Source organism: Papaver somniferum, chromosome 1 (assembly GCF_003573695.1).
Source record: "Papaver somniferum cultivar HN1 chromosome 1, ASM357369v1, whole genome shotgun sequence".
In the NCBI taxonomy this organism is placed as follows: domain Eukaryota; kingdom Viridiplantae; phylum Streptophyta; class Magnoliopsida; order Ranunculales; family Papaveraceae; genus Papaver; species Papaver somniferum.
Genome location: NC_039358.1, coordinates 128,198,692 through 128,221,347, shown reverse-complemented (window position 1 = coordinate 128,221,347; position 22,656 = coordinate 128,198,692). Strand labels below are relative to the sequence as shown.

Here is a 22,656-nt window from a genome sequence, read left to right as displayed (position 1 = left end):
TGACCGGACAGCCATGCCCTAGCCGGTCCCACACGCCCCTTTGTTTTATTATTTTGTTATTAGTTTTCCTTGAATTCATCAAATTCCTTGATTTCATGGTATTTCTCTCAAATTAGGAAAAAATCCCTCAAATCATCAAAAATACCTAAAATATATTAAAAAATCATGAAAACTCGTGGGACCGGGCCCAAGCCGTCCGGCCATGCCTCCACGGTCCCACACGCCCTTGTTTCTATTATTTTAATATTTTTTGCTTCCCTGAACTCATGAAAACTCCTTCACTTCATGGAAACTCCCTAAATTCATGAAATTTCTCAAAATTCATGAATTTTTCATAAAATCATTATAAAATTAGGGAAACTTGTGGGATCGGGCCCTGGCCGGCCAGTCATGCCTTCCACGGTCCCACACGCCCTTGTTTTATTATTTTAATATCTTTTGGTTCCTTGAACTCATGAAAACTCCTTCAATTCATGGAAACTCCCAAAATTCATCAAATTTCTCAAAATTCATGAATTTTTCATAAAATCATCAAAATATTATAAAATTAAGAAAAAGGCACCACGGGACCGTGGTCACGACCTGACGACCATGCCTTGACCAAGGCGGTCCCACGCCTCTCATTCCTTATTTTATAATTATTTTTCATCATCTCATGGTGTTTTTCTCAGTTTCGTCGAAACCCTAATTTTGGCATATTTTCACAAATGGATGCTCAACTGCACGTCAAAAAATATCAAAATTATCAAGATTGTTACGCGGACGCCTTGGGGACACGAGCACGCTATCTTGACCGACCAAGATTGGCTCTTTGGCTCACGGAAGCCGGTCCCATCAATTCTCACAGTTTTGACCTAATTTGCATAATTGCTCGTATTAGGTCCAAAACTCTCCCAAACACTTTGAATTTTCATAAAGTGATCATCAGGCGGTCACGGGTCAACCCAGGGCCGGTTTCATGACTCCACGGTCGGTCCCTCGCCTCGTCATAATTAATTAGGTTTTCTCACCTAAGGCTCAGACGAGCATTTTCGAATAAATGATTAAACCAGCACTTAATCATTCTTTCATCAACAAATCTTCAAGTCTTTAGGAGTTCTTTGTATTTGCTCACATGAGCATATGGACACTACATGGTTGATCCGCGGTCCCATGTAGTCGCTCCCTTCTTCGTACCATGGTTAAACTTCTGACGAACCATGAATTGATCATCAATTGATCAAATTAGGGTTTCTGAATCCAAGGATCATCATTACAGATTCCAATCTTAATAATTTTACGACGAACTCATGGTCATTCATTTCATTAATTATGCTCGGTTCAACGACCAGTATTCTAATTAATATTTTTGGTACGCTGCCAATAACCCATCAGATGAGCAACACATGCTCAGACGATCAAATATTCAACAATTCATCATGAGCACACTTGCTCAGATGAGAATATTTGCTCAAACCAAGGAATTTGGTTCAACAATCAATATTCAACGATCCATCGAATGAGCAATACTTGCTCACTTCATCGTAAGAACTATACCTCTGTCTCATGACATGTTCAATTCATGAGTTTCAGAACATCATGTTCAACTCAGACTACATGGACTCATCGTCCCATCAAACCACGAAGTCATCAATTGACTAACAAACCACGAGACGTCAATCGTGTCACTTGGGGGATATCACTTAGGGTTTTGGTCTGGCGGTCTACGGCACGTGTGTTCAAACACACGATGGAATGTGAGCAAGTCGTGCAATCAGTTGAAGGAATTCACGAGGTAGTGGGTGGAAAATCGACCAAGTCTCCACACGTTGAGCAACTGGTTTCAAACACGATCTCCACTTCCCCACTCCTTGATTCCATCAACTGTCACACTTCATGGAATCATGGTGTCTACAATTCCAGCAATATAAATAAGTCTCTGAATCATGATTGAACATCATCAGTATCATCAATCTCACGTCTCATCGACAACACGAGATCATCAACTCATCAATTGAGCAACTACTCTCAATTGAGCAATTTCAATCACTCAGAGCTTATCGTATTCGAATTCACACACCCAAATCTTTGATTACCATTGATTCCACACATTTCTCAGCTTCCCTCCTACAGATCAACCCATCCTCTCTTGTGACCGAATTTACTCTGGAACGGTCATTGTCTTGATTTAGGCCGGAGTACTACAGATTGATCTCTCGAATCTAAAGCACCCCCTTTGCAGCGGTGCATCTGTGTGAGGTTTAACATTTCGCTCGGTTCGAGGAGTCTCCTCCGTACGGTCGTCTCCTCAATTCCTTAAAAACCAGCAAATCGTTTTTCCCCATCTACAGATTGGCGACCACAGTGGGAGATCATTCTCTCGGTTGCAATCTCACAATTTCACAAGATGGTTGATCTCAGGTCAGGTTCAGTTACGAATCCTAACACAAACCGTGCTAGCACTAGCAACAACAACAAATATCCCGGAGACAATTCCGACCTCCAACACTGATGGTGGTGACACTACTCCTCCTCACGCCGAAGGTCATCCACTGTCCGGACGACACCCTGAAGAAGTCAGGAGATCCACCGCCTACCATTGCTGATCTTATCAAAGCGCAGGAGACTCTTGCAAAGAACCAGACTGACATGGCTGCTACACAGAAGGAGCTTGTAAATTATCTCAAAACTCTTACTGACAAGATGTCAGAGAAGACTCAAGAGAAGGGAAAGGAGAAGGAGAAATCCTCAGACGACGGTCCTGAAGTAATTCCAATCCATACAGTAGAAGACGACGAAGTCCACAAAACTGCTGCAGACAACTCATCATCAGCGAAGGGATCATCGAATTTCATCACTCGCGAGGATCTGGAGCACCTTTTGGAGAACCATGGAAAAGGCAAGACATCGCATGACCATCGTCATCAACCTCCTTATCCTGCCTACGCAGAGGATTCCACTCCCCAAAGGTTACGTTTCTCCAACTTTCACCTTGTATGATGGAACTGGCAATGCTCGGGAACATGTCTCTCGTTTTCTCGAAGCCTTGGGAGAACATGAACATAATCATGTCGTCCGTCTCAAGGAATTCTCAAAATCTCTGAAAGGCAGGGCATACACCTGGTATAACAGCATCACACCAGGGACCATCAACAATTGGGGAGAAATGGTTAACGCATTTTACAGGAAATACTTCTTCGTGTCAGAACAAGTCACCCTCTCCGACCTTGGAAGAATGTTTCAGAGGGTCAGTGAAAATCCCAATGATTATGTGAAAAGGTTCAGAGTCCAAGCCCTGGATTGTCATGACCCAAACGTCACGGAACAACAACTGGTGGACTTGTGCATCAATGGCATGCTCCCGGTCTACAGGCCTTGCTGAAAACCTTCGATTCCAGACTTTCTCAGAGCTTCACGAAGCTGCGAAGAGGTCGGCAAACCACTGCACCCGCTCTTTTGGAAAGAGCAAAGTCAACAAAGACTGAAGATTCAAAAGACACTCGAGGAAGCACGTCTGATCAACAAGCAGTATAACCTGCAACCTTCAACAAATGCTGTCGGGAAGGGAGTAAGCGAAAAGCAGAACCACAACACAAGCAGACTTCCTCCACCCCTTCAAAGACACACAAGAAGGAGAATTCGAAAATCCCTCCTCAGCATACGGAAGATCCAGAAGCACCTGATTTTCCCTGTTCAATGGAAGAAGTTAATGAACTACTCGATGCCTGGATTCAAGACGGCGCAATCAAATTGCCTTATGTCAAGAAGGAACCAACTGAAGAGGCCATGGAAAATCCTCGGTATTGCCTTCCATAGATACGTCAGCCATCCCACGAGTGATTGCAAAATTTTGAAGCGCATATTCAAAGAAAAGGTCGAATCAGGAGAGCTCAACCTGGGGACTGAGGGGGTGCACAAAAACCCCCTCCCAGTCAGAACTTTTACCATCTCCGAACCTCCTGTCAAGGAAACGGTCCAATCTCTGATCGAACATGTCTGCGAGCTGTTGTATCTTTCGAAAGCTCAAAAAAGACATGTTTGCTGCACTGAACCACATCGTGTCCGGAAGACGTCCGCTGATCCAAGAGACTACCACCGGACCTTCAGCCACCGACACAGAAATGTATGACTGGGGACTGCTCACACAGTGCACATTAAAGGAAATGAGTTCAAGAGGGCGTTCATCGATGTTGGTACCGCCGTCAACATCATCCCTTTGAAAACTCTCAGAGCTGCTGGTATTACTCGACGGGAAGCCACCCACGCTCCCATAGCAATCAGGGACCACGAAGGAATCTCCAGAAACGCATACGGCTTCATCACTCTCAAAGTTACGGAAAGATCGATCTGCACTGAGGCCAAGTTTTTCATAATCCGGGAAAACTATGGATACGACATGGTCCTTGGGAGAACTTGGATTCATGCTGAAAGGACAACAATGCCTTCAACATATCTTATCATCGACAAAGATTCCGAGTCGGAAGACGAAGCAGAGGACGCATCACCGTTTGAGCATCTGAAAGAAGTAAAACTTTGATGGGACTTACGCAGGAACTTGGAGATAATCCGCACACCTTTGTCAGAAGGTTTCGAGCTCGGGTAAGTCTTATTCCTCCTCTTGCTCCAATATTACCAATGTTCAAATACGCTATTATGGTCCAGGGACTTCTCCCCATGAATAATTTAGCAGTCATCAAAAGCTACGAGTGGGTAACTTCACCTCAGCAATATTACACTCAATGGTTGGGTTCATAACTTCTTAAAATCGGTCACTCCGTCGAGAGGTTTATTGCTGAAGACTTGGCTAAGCATGATCAACGCTATGCTGGATACTCTCTTCTGCGCGAGTGTCCATACAGGCCACAATCGAGGAATTCCATCAAACAGGGAATTTTGAATCAGTGGAATATATTCAAGGCACGATCGACTAACCCTAACAAGTTTCATGAAGGAGACCTGGTTCTCAAAGCAGTTCAGCGCGGTCTTCATTCTACAAGGAACTCCAATTGGGAAGGACCATTCATGGTCGCTGAATCTGTGGCCGGAGGATACTACAAATTGACCAACACAGATGGCATAACCCTACCAGTAATTCACGAAAATTGGCTCAAGGCGTTTATCTGAAATTATTGGACATTTAAGGTATTAGGCGTTTGAAGCACCCATGGCGTTGGGACTTAACATTTAGGATTTTCTTTCATTTGTATTTCAATTCCTCCAAAACATTTGGAATACTTGCAATCAGTATTTGAATTCATCAATTTATCAAAATTCAGTTCATATTTCGTAAAAGAAAATCTCTATCAAATCTACAAGAAAATCCTCAACCAACAGTCAATCCAAAACCATCTAAATATCAAAAACCCAAGTATAAACCTCACATCTCTCAGAAGTTCAGAAGTTCAAGAGATCAGCAAGAAAATGCTTTCGCTCATCAACATCCTTCAAGATTTACAAAGCCGCCCTCTCCCTATTCAACTCCTCGGCCATCTTGGCAATCTTGTCCTCCTTCTCCTTCACAGCATCGTTCGGAAAGGGTACGTTCTTCTCACATGAATCCATGATAACGTTTATTTTCTTACGAAGCCATTTCACATTGAGTCCAAGTCTTTCTAAATTCTCCAAGTTAAACTCCCAATAAAAGAGTATATTCGGAGTCACGGTATTTCTGGGTCTCGTATGCATATCACTCACGACACGCAAGATAACGCCTACTTGCATGGTTAAAGCATAGGCACGCCCAGGGTTCCTGACAACGATCATATGGCCAAACTTCTTCCATATCGTCTCATAAAAGCGTGCATATCCAATGGGAACGCTGAATCCACCGACCAGTTCATGATACGGGAGTGAAGTGTTAAAGGGAGGATCGAAAGCGACCCCTGAAGTTGGATATTCATACACTATTATACGGTTCTCGGTCACCGGAGTGGCTCCCACGACTAAGGCAACAGTTCCTTCGGTATTCTCCGTTGCTGTCTCGGTTTCTTCTATCACTGAGGCAACAACCATCTGGGTTTCCATAACAGCAGTAACGACCTTCTCATGGCCTTGAAATACAGGTCTGGTTGTCTCTTCATCAATAACTCCGGAATGGTTAGAGTTATCATCATTGGCTCCAGTATCCTCAACTTCGGTATTTAGCACCTAATACGAAGATTACATGAGGTTAGAGTCACGAATCCAAAGGAGATTATGAAACATAGTATACCAGCAAGGCAACATCATCAAGGTTCATCATACTACATTCAAGGCACGAGCAAATAACATGAAAGTCATGAAAACACATTTTACGATGAGTCCGTCTGAAGAAACTGAACTCTGCCATGTACTAGGAGACGAACTGGGAGCAATCCACAGGGAATATGAGAATGGTTCATATTCCATTCTCTTTGTATGGATGTCCTCTATTACATGTTAAAATTTCATGGCAATCCGATGAACGAGCAAGTATATGTGGCCAAAATATAAAGTGATGTGCAATCTGAAAAAGTTCTGGAAGTTTACTATTTCGCCTTTTTCAAGCTCTGAACGTGCTCAAAACTTAATAATATTCTTTGGAAAAGCTTGGAAATTTTCCGGGCTTGAATTTGCACATGCAGATCATCAAAATACGACTCTGGACGAAGATTCTACAGCGTTTTTACTAAAAGATGGGTTCTGAATTTTCTGACGACGAAGTTCGATTAAGTTTTCATATATTCACATGGGTTCTCATTCATTCATTCATCCACAAGTCAACATATTTATACTTCTATGAAGAATATACATGATATATACTTACTTGAGGAATCTCCAAAGTGTCCAAGGGGTTGGAATTGTCCACATCAACGACAAGAGGAACATCACTCCCATCCGGTTCCGAATCTTGGGAATTACCTCTATTCCCCTTCCCAGAGGATGATTGAGTTCCAGAATTCTCCATCTCCATGACGACATCCTCCTGTACACGTCATTTATAATCAATATTTTCATCCATGAAGCACCACATTTGAACATGTGAAGAAATACTTACAGTTTCTTCGTCACTCAAATCAGCGATTGCTTGTTCAGTAGCAGAAAATTGAAGACCTTCAAGACTCGATGGAGTAAAATTCTGCAACAAAATTAACAACATTGGCTTCATAATTCTTATGTTAATAGCAATGAAAGTCACTGTGAGAAATATTGGGAACTCACCAAAGCACCAACTGGGGACTTTACGGTATTAGGTAACAGCTTATAACCTTTATGCCTGCCTTCTCCGCCATGAATAACCGCCTCAGTCTCTGAGAAATCTACACCGACTCGAGGTCGTATATTACGACCGTCCTGTGATGAAATCCAGTAATATAATCAGGATACAGATCTTATAATTTCGTGAAGATTATATGAAGAAATATACCTGAGAGCATCCTGGAGACGACTTTCGTTTATCACCAGAAAGATACTTCAATCTTGGTCGACTGGAAATCATCTCAGCCGAAGGAAGATCCTTGAATGGAGGTCTGGGAAATCTTACAAAACCACGCAAACGCCCAAGTTGCTGGTCCCAGAATTCTACATAACCTGGGGTTACATAGGCAAATCTATCAGAACCAGGAAACCAGTAGCTACTCCCTTCCACGTGAGTATGATCCAAATGAGTCCTGAGTTTCTCGACTGATGTCTTCCTTCTCCGTATGGTTGGAACACACTGATCCATACCCATTTGTCGAGCTGCTCTATCAATATTGTACTCCTCCACTGAAAGCTCTCCAAATGTGACTGATAGCAAATGACTAGGAATGCAGCTCAACATGAAAGATCTTTCGCCATCACTCAGATGCACACCAGACGTCAAACTCGTGCCTTCTCCAGTATTGAAAGTCATCGGTTGAGAAACATAACCAGGGACTGACACCCACGGGCGAAAATTGAACTCAGATTCTTCATCTAACACATCAATAAAACGTATTTTAGAACGAGGCTGCTTGGTGGACCAAGGCATGATCCTAGCATTATCTTTCTCAGGGAAAGTATGGAGCGCATCAGTATTCGGTCCTTGCAGAACATTACGTGGAGTAGGTGCATAATTCTTAAAATGCTCCCACATCAAAGATTGAAGAAACATCGTGTTGGCATAACACTCAATCTTCATAGAGTCGTTCGACACACTGGAGTCTATAATCAAGGAGTCCAGGTTGTAATACAAGGAGCCTAAGAATAAACTACCTATCGGAAGTTGCTCACCTTGAGCCATCTTAATAGCAAAGGGAATCACAAAAGGATTCAACAAGTTTCCACTGTCTTCAAAAACATCTCTGGACAACCATAAACATAAGAAAGCATCAATGGGTAACATACCGTCGATGGGTTTATCAGAAACCTCGTCTTTGGGCCACCAGTGTGTCAACCAGGAAGCATAACATCCTTTACTACCAGCCTTATTCGCTTTCTCCATTGGAGCTGTCAAGACATGAGGAACGGCGGTCTCCTCATCTGAAATATCCCCAGGAAGATTGCCCGTGATCGGGAGATGCATCAGAGCCACCACGTCTTCCAAGGTAATGGTAAACTCTCCCCATCTACATATGAAAGTGTGAGTGGGAATGCACCAGCGAGCAAACAGAGCCACAATCCCACTTGCGTCATCATAAATGAACAACTCTCCAGAAGCTTGAATAGCTCTCGTCACCTGCGCCTGGTCGAGCATAGTCCTCACATGAGGAAAACCCAACATATGCCTCGCCCAACCGGCAAATTTCTCCAAAGGTCGTCGAGAAAGCTTAAACTATATGATTGATGAGGCGAAGACCCCTCGTTCAAGACAAAATCGAATCACTGTCTTAGGAGTCACCAACTTCTTCTGAGTAAAAGTTCTGGGATTTATTAAAAGACGATACACTGGGGATTTCAAATGTTGCTCAGCTCCTGGGATATCTTTTGCAAAGAATGCATCATCTATGTTCGGGACATTCTTAATCCCAGGGATTTCGTCTTCGTCTCCCCCAACGGAAGTTTCATCCATGCATGTATCATCTCTGGAGATACCATCATCAATGCACATATCTTCCCTCGAGGCGTCGACAACTTGGGAATTGGACATCTTTGCTAAGTAGCTGAAAAGGTTCACACTACATTCTACTTCAGTATGCCGTCCAGATATAAATCAAGGAAATACAAGAAAAAAATGGTAACTCTTAACTCTTACCTTTTATACTTCCACTAAAAAAGGTGATAGTAATACTAGAGTTAACACCTCAAAATCGTTCGTCTCTTCGAAAACTACAAAAACGAACGAAACTTTGTTAATTTCAAAACTGATTTTTCATAAAATCACGGACACAATTTTCATAATGTGAACATTCACACAACTGACCCATGAAGTTTACAACAATAAAATATTTCATCATAAATATATTGTCTATCTTCGAAGGTTCCTCAAACCCACGTTTCTGATTTTTCGAAAAAACAACAATTAATGCAACTTGCATACATAAACTCTCAAGGATTTTATTTAATGAAAACAAACTCATGAAAATAAAATATATCATCATATTTTGCACAATATATGTCACGGCTGCATATATTATATAAAAAAAAAATTCCTTCGTATCATCGTTATTTGTCTTTAAAATGAAGGTTTATTTCAAAAAATATTGTCAAAGCTCACATCTCATACATATGATAAAGTTTTGTATTTACATGAAAGCTCATAAGCAAAATTTTATCACTGGACACAAGTTCATCATCCATATTTTCCTTCGTGTCATTGTTATTTGTCTTTAAAACGAAGGATTATTCCGATTTCATGAAAATTCACTTTTTTTATGATGAAACCTTGGTATACATGAAAGCTCATACACTAAGTTTTATCACTGGACCTAGGTTCATATTAAAAAAAAAAATCTCTCCTAAATCAGGGATTATAGTTAGTTTTCAAAAACTAACGATCGAACGAACATACGTTTTCAAAAACGAGGGTTTTTTCATAAAACTCACACTAATATACACACATGTATATAACTTCATCATGATCAAAGCATGAACAACTCATGAGAATCATAAATATCAGCAAAAAAAAAATACACGTACCTAGTCGGCCGGAATTTGGCCGGCGGTGAACAGACGACGGCTGGCAGCGGCGGCGCCCGGCGGTCTTCTCCTGCTGCTGGCGTGAAGGAGATGAGGTGATGAAGGTGCTGGCCGTGTGCGAAGGAAAATAAAAAAAAAGATTAATCCCTTTTATATCAATTTTATTTCCAAAACCTAATTTTCTAAGGATTTCCTTATTGGGCCCGACCCGCGAATCCTAACCGACCACGGACTCGTCATCCAAACCAGCGGTCCAACACCAATTTATGCTCATGAAACGATGCTCCAATCATGACATTGAAGCCTTCATCAGGTCGTGGTTTGCTCGTGCTCTCTAAATCCGGTAACGTCTCAACTTATGACTAAGTTCAATTACTGGTATTATTATTTATGGCCGGAAAATCACCATTAATGCTGACTGAGGAACACAGCTTTCCTCAGTAAGCAGGGGACTTAATGTAGATGGTGGATTTTCGACAAAGGCTAAATTCGTAAACTCATAATCATACGAAACTCTGATTCAGCAATCGGACGTGAGTATCGAGACCAAGTCTCTCATCGAATTCTCAACAGATAGTACTTTCTCTCAGAGTACATGTAGATATGAAGTCTCACGACTGAACAACGGCATATCTCATGAATACTGAATACTTTCAGTAATTATTTCTATATAACATCACGTGATGGACGGCTCCTAGACAGCTTGCTCTGCTAGTATAGAGCGATAACGTCTTCAGGAACAAACAACGAGTTTACCCTGACTATATAAAAGATATGACTTACCGACAAGCTCATATCGGGATGATTAATGCTCCTAGACAGCTTGCTCTACAGTATGGAGCCACAAAGTTAATTATTCCTAATTGCTCCTATTCCATGGTCGAATCCACGACTGGTCCCATGGAATGACGATAACAATTGTTCTGATTCTATGATCGAATCCACGGCTTGATCTCATAGAATAGCAATAACTATATTATCTCATTACTCCGATTTCATGATCGAATCCACAACTGGTATCGTAAATGGTAATAGATAAATCTTAATTACTCTGATTCTATGGTCGAATCTACGATCCCATGGAATGGTAATGCTCACTTTATTATTCTGAATTCGTAGTCGAATCCTCAGCTGATCCTATGAATTAATAATAAACATCTTATTGCTCAGTTTTGTGAATTATTCTCCATCGAATTCCACAATTGGTAATAAATAATCAACAACCGGGCGTCAGAGCTACATCTAAGTAAGCCCCGATTCAAATGGTGAGGGTGTATTCAACGATGATACACTAACAGTCACCGCATGAACGAGTATTTCAAAAATACAATGAAACGATGAACCTATGCAAAATAGAGAAGAAAATAATAAATAATTAAAATATTGACCAGGGTGCTGGGAGCACGGACACACGACCAACCGACCGTGTCGTGGTCAATCCCACGCCAGTTTTTATATTTTAATGCATTTTTATTATTTTTCATGATTTGATGAAAATTCTCTCATTTTATCAAATTTCCTTCGTCTCGAGGAAACTCCTCGGTTTCATGGTACTTCCATAAATCCATAAAAAATAATATAAAATTAAGGAAAGGAGTGTGGGGCATGACCATTGGCCAAACGGCCATGCCTTGGTCCCAATCGGCCCACACCCACGGTTCTTTATTATTTTATTATTATTATTATTTCTCTAATTTCATGAAAAAACTCCTTGATTTCATGGTATTTTTGCATAAATTATCAAATAATAATAAAATAAATTATGAAAACTTGTGGGACCGGGCCTTGGCCGGCCGGCCATGCCCTAGCCAGTCCCACACGCCCCTTTGTTTTATTATTTTATTATTAGTTTTCCTTGAATTCATCAAATTCCTTGATTTCATGGTATTTCTCTCAAATTAGGAAAAAATCCCTCAAATCATCAAAAATACCTAAAAAATATTAAAAAATCATGAAAACTCGTGGGACCGGGCCCAAGCCGGCCGTCCATGCCTCCACGGTCCCGCACGCCCTTGTTTCTATTATTTTAATATTTTTTGCTTCCCTGAACTCATGAAAACTCCTTCAGTTCATGAAAACTCCCTAAATTCATCAAATTTCTCAAAAATCATGAATTTTTCATAAAATCATTATAAAATTAGGGAAACTTGTGGGACCGGGCCCTGGCAGGCCAGTCATGCCTTCCACGGTCCCACACGCCCTTGTTTTATTATTTTAATATCTTTTGGTTCCTTGAACTCATGAAAACTCCTTAAATTCATGGAAACTCCCAAAATTCATCAATTTTCTCAAAATTCATGAATTTTTCATAAAATCATCAAAATATTACAAAATTAAAGAAAAGGAACCACGGGACCGTGGTCACGACTGTCCTACCATGCCTTGACCACGGCGGTCCCACGCCTCTCATTCCTTATTTTATAATTATTTTTCATCATCTCATGGTGTTTTTCCTCAGTTTCGTCGAAACCCTAATTTTGGCATATTTTCACAAATGGAAGCTCAATTGCACGTCAGAAAATATCAAAATTCTCAGGAAACGAGCACGCTATCTTGACCGACCAAGATTGGCTCTTTGGATCACGGAAGCCGGTCCCATCAATTTTCACAGTTTTGACCTAATTTGCACAATTGCTCGTATTAGGTCCAAAACTCTCCCAAACACTTTGGATTTTCATGAAGTGATCATCAGGCGGTCACGGGTCAACCCAGGGCCATCATCAATCTCACGTCTCATCGACAACACGAGATCATCAACTCATCAATTGAGCAACTACTCTCAATTAAGCAATTTCAATCACTCAGAGCTTATCGTATTCAGAATTCACACACCCACAATATTTGATTAACATTGATTCCACACATTTCTCAGCTTCCCTCCTACAGATCAACCCATCTCTCTCTTGTGACGGAATTTACTATGGAACGGTCATTGTCTTGATTTAGGCCGGAGTACTACAGATTGATCTCTTGAATCTAAAGCACCCCCTTTGCAGCGGTGCATCTGTGTGAGGTTTAACATTTCGCTCGGTTTGAGGAGTCTCCTCCGTACGGTCGTCTCCTCAATTCCTTAAAAACCAGCAAATCGTTTTTCCCCATCTACAAGGAGATACCCAGTTACGAACGTGATAAGAAGGGTGGGAAGTTGGCGGCAAGATGGGGCGGACCCTATACTATAGTGGAAAAAGTCGGCGAAGGAGAGTATAAGATATTGAAACCAGACGGAACACCCGAGTCGAGACCGTGGAACACCCAACATGTGAAGCTATATCACTCATGAGAGGTGTATCAATAGGTATGATATTCTGTCATTTACTTCCTTAAAAATCCACGTGGGGTAGGGAATGTGACAATTGCGTCTAATGGTCATTCGTACTCGGGGCGACGGCAGTGTGCAAGTGCCGAGGTGACTTACACTCGAATAGACATTCGTACTCGGGGAGATGGCAGTGGGAAAGTGCCGAGGTGTCTTACACTCGACGGGCTATTCGAACTCGGGGCAGTGGCAGTGTGCAAGTGCCGAGGTAGTCTAAGGGCCCTGGTGGTTGGAAACCAGTGGACGATTATCGGGTCATGAGTACCAGATAGTCGAGCATACAATATTGCTCCCATCGCAAGTGGCCGAAATCACTTGCCCAAGCTAGTTAATTAATAACTTCTTGGGGTATCGAGCCAATAAAACCTAGGAATGACCGAATACCCAACCACTAGATCTAAATGACGGTGATGAGATACCTCAATCGGGACATGGCATTGGGCCCGATGACCCTCCCTGTTGAGTGTGTTCGACATAAATGGACTTTATACTAACTAGTTCAACCACTTTCATGCAGGAAAACTTCGACATACCTTGACAAAACAACGAAAGATAATCGTAACAACAAGCATGAAAATGTCAGAAGTTCAGTAAACAAACTGGTTGGCGACGCAGCACCCCTTAAAAAGAAAATATTAGAGAAAATAAGGATGTTCAAACGATTTACAGCCCAACATAAGGAGCATAATAGTGGCGCAGCACTACAAAAGATCTACTCAGGCCTTTGGCGGCACTGATCCCGAACCAGCCTTCTTAGCAGCAGCATCGGCTCGCTTCTTATCCATGACTGCCTTCACACCTTCTTTGACCTTGACGATAAGCTCAGTATTGAACTTCTCTTTCTCGGCCGCAAGATCCTGAGTCAATTGAAGAGATGCCGCCTAAGCAATAGCTACCTTCCCGAGTAGCTGGGTCTCTCTCGCCTGTAGCTGGGTCTCTCTCGCCTTTAACCGAGCAGCTTCCTCCTCCAACGACTTCACTTTTCCTTGTTCAACTACAAATAAGAAAGACGATTAGTAACAGGGGCACCAACATGATAGCACCAAAACACGAGCAAACACAACACAATATGGGCTACAACACCTTCTAGCAAAGGAAAAACTACTTTAACGGTCTCCTCGGACTTAAGTAGACTACACTCAAGGGATGAAATCTTGGAAGTTAACTCAGGATAACGTTGTTCATTAAACTCATTTGTGGGGCAGTATTTCTTATGATCACTCCAATCGTCCTTCTGTCGATCATGTGCCTTTTGCAGACCTAACAACTGAGCCCGAACCCATTCTAACTCTTCGGATACTTGGACCAAAGTTTGAAGCCTCCCTTGTAATTCCTGATTGGACCTATCAACAACGTCTTTTTCCTCTAAAATGCGCTGACGATCAGCATGCAAATCCACATTATGACGCCTTAAACATTCACACTGTCCCTCCAAATTATCGACCAACAGAGCCCTATCGGCGGCAACACCTTGAGCACGGGAAACACTCTCCCGCATATTATCTATCTCCTCGGGCACATATTCGAAGGTCTCATAGCTGGTATAGTTTGTCTCGGAGCTCCTCTAGTTTGGTTTCTTGAGGATCAAGTTTGTCATCCTTGTTAACGATTCTTTGGCGGAGATTCTCAACATGGCTCATCTCAATATCCAGTTTTCTCTTTAACAAACGATATTCAGAAGCTGCATCGGTATCTATACTATACATCTCGGCTAACAAGATAATACTAAGTTCAGGATATTGGCACTACGAAATCAATCATAGCCATTTAAGTTTTAAACAAATACCTCGGGTCTCGGCCAATCGTTTCTCTAACTCTCGGGCTCGGTCCTGCTCTTGCTTTAATTGGAGACGAAGACTCTCCTTCTCTGCTAGTTCCTTTCACCGAAGAACATCCTCCAACAACTCCTTATTGGCAACCTGAAAACACTATGAACGTCAGCAACCACTCCACGTTATAAATGTATGAATAAAGAAACACAACTCACCATTTGATCAAAAGTGCCCTTCAGACCGGTAGAGTACAAAGATACAACACTGATCATCTGATCATCAGATAATGAGGCAAAGTCGGGAGAAGTGAGAGCCCCAAGAGAATTGCACATCGGACCCGAGATAGTAACGAAGGTATCCCCACCCGAGCTCGGGGAAGGAATAACAGGAGATACCTTTTCCAACAACACACCCTCAGGGGTAACATTTTCTTCACCAGCACTAGTCTCATCCTCTTTCTCGCCCACACCACCAGTACTATCCTCCTCTTCAAAAAGATCGTCATCATCTTCACCATCAGAAACAAGGAGAACAACACCATCGGCAAGAGTGACACTTCTACTAACAGACTGTTGGGGCATAACTTTCCCTGGGGAAGATTCATCGACCTTCGATTCCTTTTCCCCTACACTAGGCTTACCACCTACAGCGGTAGAAGAAACATCAAAAGATTTCTGAGACAACTTCCTCAGAAAATGAGACAAGGGAAGCTGCTCGTCGGGGTCCTCACCCTTAATCTCCGGAGCATTCTCCACATCTCTCCCATCAGCTTTCGATTTCTGCACATGAGTCTTCGTTAGATTCATTCTAGGAAGCAAATAGGGGAAAGTACATGTACTGTAGGAAGAGAAATATATTTGTTACCTTCCCTGCCTCTCCCTCGACTCCTGTGTTAGGACCCCTATCCCTCTTCTTAGAAACCGAAGCTTTAAACTGACTACTTTGAGACTGAGACTGCAAAACAGAAATGAATCAAAACATGGCCCATCTGGATACCCGGGCCGACAAAGTTAAAACATACGAAGTGACTTACTCGATCAACATTGACTACCCAGAACGGGTAGGACTCGGCTGGAGGAGGAAATTGGCCATTAAGAAGAGGACCGTAGATAGCAAACAGAACTCGGTCCCAAGCCACATCACTGGTATGTCGGGCATGCTTGTTAGTCGTCTTCCCCTCAGGGTCCTCGTCCATAAGAAGCTTCTTGAAACCATCAGGGATAGTCTTATTACGGTGAGGACTAGCAGCAAAACCGGCAAGGTCACCATTAGTGGAAGTCCCACTCTGATAATTGGTAGCAAAACTGGCGGGGGTATAGTCGCCTGCTTCGGACGGATCATAGGTTGACCAGGCCGTAGGAGTGCAACTGCCCCGACTTCGTCTCTCCCACTCGTTTATGAGACGAAAAGTATTACCATTCCACTGAGCTAAGGCACGATGAGGACGAAGCTTTGAAAGAGCCTCATACATGAATGGACGGCTAGGGTTGTACAGAGGAAAGCGTAGCCCGAGATCCAATTGAACTTTGGTGACGACGGTCGCCTCAGCCGAGTGAGGGAAATTCACAACATCACTTCTCTTCAGAACACCGCTTTGGCCCGACAAGAGTCTGATGTCGTAACCATGAAGATCAAAATCACTCTTCAACTGCTTGATGAATTGTTCATCAGTCAAGTCTTTGGAAACTTTCTTGTCATTCCTACATACAAATGAAGGAGAACCATCATAGAGGATAGAATTAAGGGCACGGGAATCATGGTTAGAAGGACTGTCAATAAGAAACAAGAAATCAAGAGGAGCGCCATCATCATCAGGAAAGGTATAACTCACACACCTCTTTTTTGTCATGGAAGGGGTTGAAGAAGTCATTGAAGAACAGAAACAACAAAACTCGAACCAAAAGGTATGAAGATAGTCAGTGAAGACACAAGGGCAGCAACAAGGGGAATCACGAAATAAACTAAGGATGATTCAGTTTCTCAAGAAAATCAGAAAATAAAGAAACAATGGAGTTGCAGTTGAGGGAAGAAAGAGAAGGTGGTTCTCTGAAAAAGGTGAAGTGGAGGACTAAGGGTTTAAAGTACGGATTTATACCCTCGGCAGTGGTAACCGACGGAGAAGGTCAAACAGGTCATAAAGACGACGGTAGTGGGGAACAGCATGGCGTGAAATGCGGCATGGGAGCGGGCGTGGAAGACGAAGCAGTTTCTTCCCCTCGTGTTGGTCACACGAGTGAAAGAAGGGGCATAAATGTAGGTGTAAATAATCCACAAATCCAGGTTGGACAATCCTAGGTAGTGAAGTATCGATAACAGATGAACCGTGGAGCACCAAATCACCTTACTTGGCCTTGGCGCGAGAAAAGAGATACCAAAGGAACCCGTGGAGACAATACGTGTAAAGGTCGGAGGTGACTGAAGATACGGCCATCGAGTACAAGAGCAATAAATGCACTGACGAAGTAGTTGAAGAGATAAAAAGAATCTGGTCAAAGAGAGACTCGGCTAAATATATCAAGGGCGACATCGGCAGCATTCATTAAGTAGGCGACATCGGGCAAAGGAACATCAGGAGAATGTATTCTAGGCTCGGCCCCGAATCTCGGGCCAAACTCTATTCCTAACTCGAGAAGGACATCAAGAAAGATGCACCACAACTTACACTGTAACTTGAGTGTATCATCACTTACGGCTATAAATAGAGGGCTATGTAGAGAACAGAGAGGCAAGTAATCAGTGAGGGAAGAGAGATCACTAAGAGCTTAAGAGTGAGACTTGAGAGTTTGTAAGAATAGACGTCCTTTGTAACCTTGAATCAAGTAATAAGATCATACCTTTACCCCCGTGGACGTAGGTAATCATACCGAACCACGTATATCTTGTGTTCTTGTGCTTCCCTTATTTGTTTACTTCATTAGGAGTATGTATGCTTATCTTCGGATATAGTTGTAGGGTTTTCCGCATCTACACCCACCACTACATAAATTACCGCACAACTTACATTTGACGCGCCTTAGTTGACGATTACTATATACAGACTATTCCCAAGCAATATCACATCCTTCAATAATATCAGTTGATCAGGTTGAAGCATCAGAAGGATTCACATGTTAAATCATAGCTTAAATACATTCAGTCATTCATACCTCCCAAAGGCATTAAATATCCTATGTACAATTAAGTTAGACTAATTAGTATACCTAACAGACAAGATCAGCAAATATTAATGAACCTAATTAACAACTGACAACATGAAGAAGAATTGGAGAGAAAGAAAAGATTGTAAAGTACAAGTACTAAACATAAGTATGAGGATAAGGAGAGACACCTCGGCTTGATTGGTGACTCGCTTGGTCGTATTCTTCTGAAAATATAAAGAAATGCTTCAAGAAAAAAAAATATAAAGAAAATTGTAGAAGGATTAGATGTGGAAAAAGAAGAAGAAGAAAAAGAATAGTTGAGAGTAGTTCAAAGAGAAGAAGATACACCTTAGAGTTTGTTGATCCTTGCGCCTCCGGTTTTTTCTTTTTATAAAAGTGTTTGGAATATAATTTTACAACTTTGACCCTATCCTGTCGAGTTACACTCAGTCCGAGTTAGTCAAGACTCGGCGAGTAAATAGAAAAAACTCAGAAGTTAGTTTGGGTATAATCATAACGACTTCTAGAAGCAAAAAAAAATCAACTTTTTAAATATTTTTGCTTCTGCTTCTGGAGAAGCAATAACACTTCTGCTGTTTCACAAAAAATTAATTTTTTTTCTTCCAAAATTATTCTGAAAATTATAAAACCAAACTAATTTCTGACTTTTTGCTTCTTGAAGTCGAAAAATAATTTCTTAAGTGGTATTTAACGGACTATTAGTCCCAATTTTAGTTCATGCCAAAAATAAAAACAAACGTAAAACTTATTTTCTTCACCAATTACTAATAAGTTGGTTATGTAAGGGAGCAGTGTTGTCCGGCGCTGGGCAGGACGCTTTAATAAGCAAGCAGCTTATTAGCCGTAGGATCTTTGCACCAACCATTGGATTAGAATAAATTAAGCTTTTCCAATAATATACAGCTGGCAAACTTGTGTTATTAGAGATGGGTCCTTTTAAAAAATTCCCTTTTTCTTAATTTCAGCCTCCTCTACAGATTGATGAAAACAAAGGAAAAAAAGCTTCCTCTCTACTGCAATGGAGCAAATGGAGAAGATGAAGAGCTTAGCGTATATCAATGAAGACAAAGAAACAAACCAAAGTCTCTGTATAACCCACTAACTGAATTATAAAGAATGAGATTTTCCCCTATTTGGGTCAGAATTTGTCCAATTTTTTATCCTAATTTATCTTCTTCTTTACATAATCACAAAATATTGCCCTAATCATCATTTTGTGATTTTTGATCACACAGATAGCTGACCAAAAAAAATTATCACATAAAAAAATGAACCCGATCCTCATTTCATCATCATCTTAAATTTGATTCTTCAATTGCATGGAAAAGTAAGTGCGATTGATGACCTTAAATCATCATCATCTTCAATCACTTCAAAGAGAAATCATTAGGTTTAAGTAAACATTTCCTGACTCCGTTCTTAAAATCTGTAAATCAATACAAAATTATTAACAACAACAAATACAACATTCCACAATAATCATAAGCAATTACAAAGGAATTCATCACAGCAACATAATCAAAAGGCAAGAGCTAGAAATACAAAGAGATTAAGAAGGACTGATTTTGGTTATGACAAAGATTTTGATGAAAAGTATTCTATTGGTAAAATTATTGGTGATGGTGAGTTTGGTTATGCTTTTGTTGCAGGTAAAGGTGCAGTGCAAGAAGCAGAAGAAGACCGCATCCATTAAAAATAAACCATCAGACTTGAAATAAGTTAAATGGATGCATGAGGAAATAAAATAAAATTAAAAGGTCCTATCTCTAATACTTCAAAATCTGCCAGCTATAGTTTCCGTCAAAAACCAACTAAATATAATCCAACCGTCCATAATATAATCCTACGGTTACAAAACTGCTTGCTTATTAGGGCGTCCCGCGCAGCTGCGCGGGACAGCACTGCTCTATGTAAGGGGGGGAAAATACTAATCCTTTCACCCTTTCAAATGCATAAGAGTTACTTGTCTTTCCATTTTACACAAAAGCAAAGAGGACTTCAAATCACTTCACAATTTCGCAGAGGTTAGCAGGTTAAATTTCAAATTCGCTTCACTTAGAATAAAAACTATAGTCTCTATATGTTAACCAAATTCAAGTAAAAAAATAAGCAATGTTAATGGTAGCCAAAAATCTCACAAATTGCTTAGCAAGTTAAGGCATTATCTCATTGTCTATAAACCCTTGCATAGCTTTAGCTTTATGATTCAATTCAATTCAGATACGCTTAGTACCTAGTAGGAGTGGTAGGAAATACGCATCCAAACGTAAATAAAAAAAAACATGCATAAACCTCCATAATAAGTTTACTTAGCATCTCTTTTCTCTAATATCTTACTGTTCATATAAAATAAAGTAGTTAAGTCATCTCCGGTTGTAATTATAATGATCTAGAAAGATGAAAACAACAAATAAAGCAGAGTATCCGAATCACATCCTAAGAAGATGAGAAATGAATAATCGGTTTAGCTTCGGAAAATATGAACTCTTGCATATTTAATAGACGAGGACTTCTTTTTCGTCACCATTTCGAATACACAAACATCCCCTTCTTTCAAATTGTTGTCTCTGGGAAATCTAGAAACACCTTTGCAAAATCTAATTCCCTGCAGATCTCGGCCATTAGTAAATACGTGGACAATCCATGAGCGTCCATACTCTTCCACAACATCCAGTCTTATGGTCTCTAGTTTCCCCAACTCCTCCTTCCCTTCAAAATCTGATGGTATGGGCTTCACAATCACACACACACAAAAAAAATAATCATACTGATTTAAACAATCTTCTGCATTTGTTAGTCAACAGACCACTGTCAAGGATACGATGTTAACTAGTTCTAAATTAGTAAGTTTCAATTAGAGATATTAAAAGAAGCAGAAATTATCTCACCAAATATTTGTGATCAACATAAGATGGTTGTAAACCAATTGCGAAGAATGGGTACTGCTTTGATGACTTAAAACCCCTCTTTATACCAATTGCTCTATCATGTGTTTCCAGACCTCTAGCAGTGATACTTCTATTCTTCTCCCTCGTTAAACCAACTCTGATTTGTCCACATTCTTCATCATCACTATCATCCCCAGATTCATCATTATCGTCATTGGCATCTGCTTCTTACATTGATTAGACATTAACAACAGTCAATAATCACATGTTTAATTAACTTAAGTTTATGTTAATTAAGAGTTTACTTTAATTCACAGTTTACAAACAAACCTGAAGCTTCGACGTAATAATCATCTTTGTCATCAACATCATCCTCTGCGTTTATCGTGTCGTCGGTCTGGCTCGAGGTTTCTTCCATGTGGTTGTTGTTGTTGTTGTTGTTGTTGAAGGAAGAGTAGTCGATCTCAGTACCACTCATTTGAAATATAACAACATCAAAATGAGAATTTCCTTCATATTTAAACACCAAAAAAGTCCCTGGGGTTATTGAGTAACTTTTGTAGAATTCTTTTAAACCATTCTTAAAATAAACACCACCATCATCAGAGTTTGAGTCTCTTTTCATTTCAACAAACCACTCTTTTCCACCGGAAACAGTAAGAACCGCATGATTAGACAAATCATCTCCATACTCCCTTATAAACCTTTGTGGGATCCTCTACACACAGATAAAAGGGTTTGTTTCAGAAAACCTTGATTTGATATCAATTTAAGAAGTAACAATAATGTTTAAAGGTTCAAACTTACAATCTGTTCATTTTGAACGAGGTGGTTGTGGACGATCTGACAGAAACCAGGTCCTCCCATGTAAACGGTATCATCACGCATATCCGAATGATAAGAGGCACGAGAAGAGTCGCTCCCATCATCGTTGTTCTTGGTTAGAGTCGTCGTATTTCTTTGACCACTAGTACTGCCTGTACTATTTCTAGATGAACATCTGTTTCCATTCGATGGATTCATGGTTTTGAGGAAAATGAAAAGAAGCTAATGAAAGTTACCAAGGGGATCTAGAGGGAACTTTGAGTTGGTGAAGATCGAAGATGATATAAATTTTGTGTGTAGAGAAGATAGTGCAAGTGACACTGAATTTTTCACAAGACAAGATGAAGGCGTTGTGTTTTAAAAGAAAACTTGAATAAGTAGGTTGGAGTCGGACTTGAAGAAAGCTAGTATTTTGATTTAGTGCAAGTAATGGATGTTCGCGTTTGCTCATAGTTGGTGCCAGAAGTTAAGAGAGTAAATTGTGGCAAGATGAGTAATGGATAAAACAACAAAATGTTTTCTGAGTTTGGCGATCATGATAGAGTTTTTGACTTTAATCCCAGGGAAAAAGAGGAAAAGCTTTAATGTTTGTACAGAAACAGAACATGGGTGCAGCTCATGTATGAAAGTAGGGCTCAACTATGCAAAAGAAAGTACTT

General features: G+C 40.8%; 1 protein-coding gene across 3 annotated transcripts; it reads right to left on the bottom strand.

The window, feature by feature from the left end:
- Positions 1-20,552: 20,552 nt before the first annotated feature.
- LOC113332684 (B3 domain-containing transcription factor VRN1-like) lies at positions 20,553-22,511 on the bottom strand. 3 transcript variants are annotated; one of them, XM_026579204.1, is made up of 4 exons: positions 21,980-22,511; positions 21,503-21,890; positions 21,173-21,399; positions 20,553-21,015 (listed from the first exon to the last, which is right to left on the bottom strand). In XM_026579204.1, the coding sequence occupies exons 1-4, from the start codon at positions 22,193-22,195 to the stop codon at positions 20,749-20,751; spliced, it is 1,098 nt and encodes a 365-aa protein (XP_026434989.1). In that variant the 5' UTR covers positions 22,196-22,511; the 3' UTR covers positions 20,553-20,748. The 3 variants fall into 3 exon arrangements, with proteins under 3 accessions (XP_026434989.1, XP_026434992.1, XP_026434999.1); XM_026579207.1 differs by having other exon boundaries at positions 21,173-21,396; XM_026579214.1 differs by having other exon boundaries at positions 21,173-21,393.
- Between the last annotated feature and the right edge of the window lie 145 nt (positions 22,512-22,656).

What these genes read in the sequence shown, in the direction of transcription:
- LOC113332684 (XM_026579204.1), bottom strand. Translation starts at nt 22,195, where the DNA reads ATGAATCCATCGAATGGAAACAGATGTTCATCTAGAAATAGTACAGGC. An exon ending in TCGTTCAAAATGAACAGATT is followed by an intron (nt 21,891 to 21,979) that starts GTAAGTTTGAAC and finishes ATCTGTGTGTAG; the next exon opens with AGGATCCCACAAAGGTTTAT. An exon ending in ATGTTGATCACAAATATTTG is followed by an intron (nt 21,016 to 21,172) that starts GTGAGATAATTT and finishes GTGATTGTGAAG; the next exon opens with CCCATACCATCAGATTTTGA.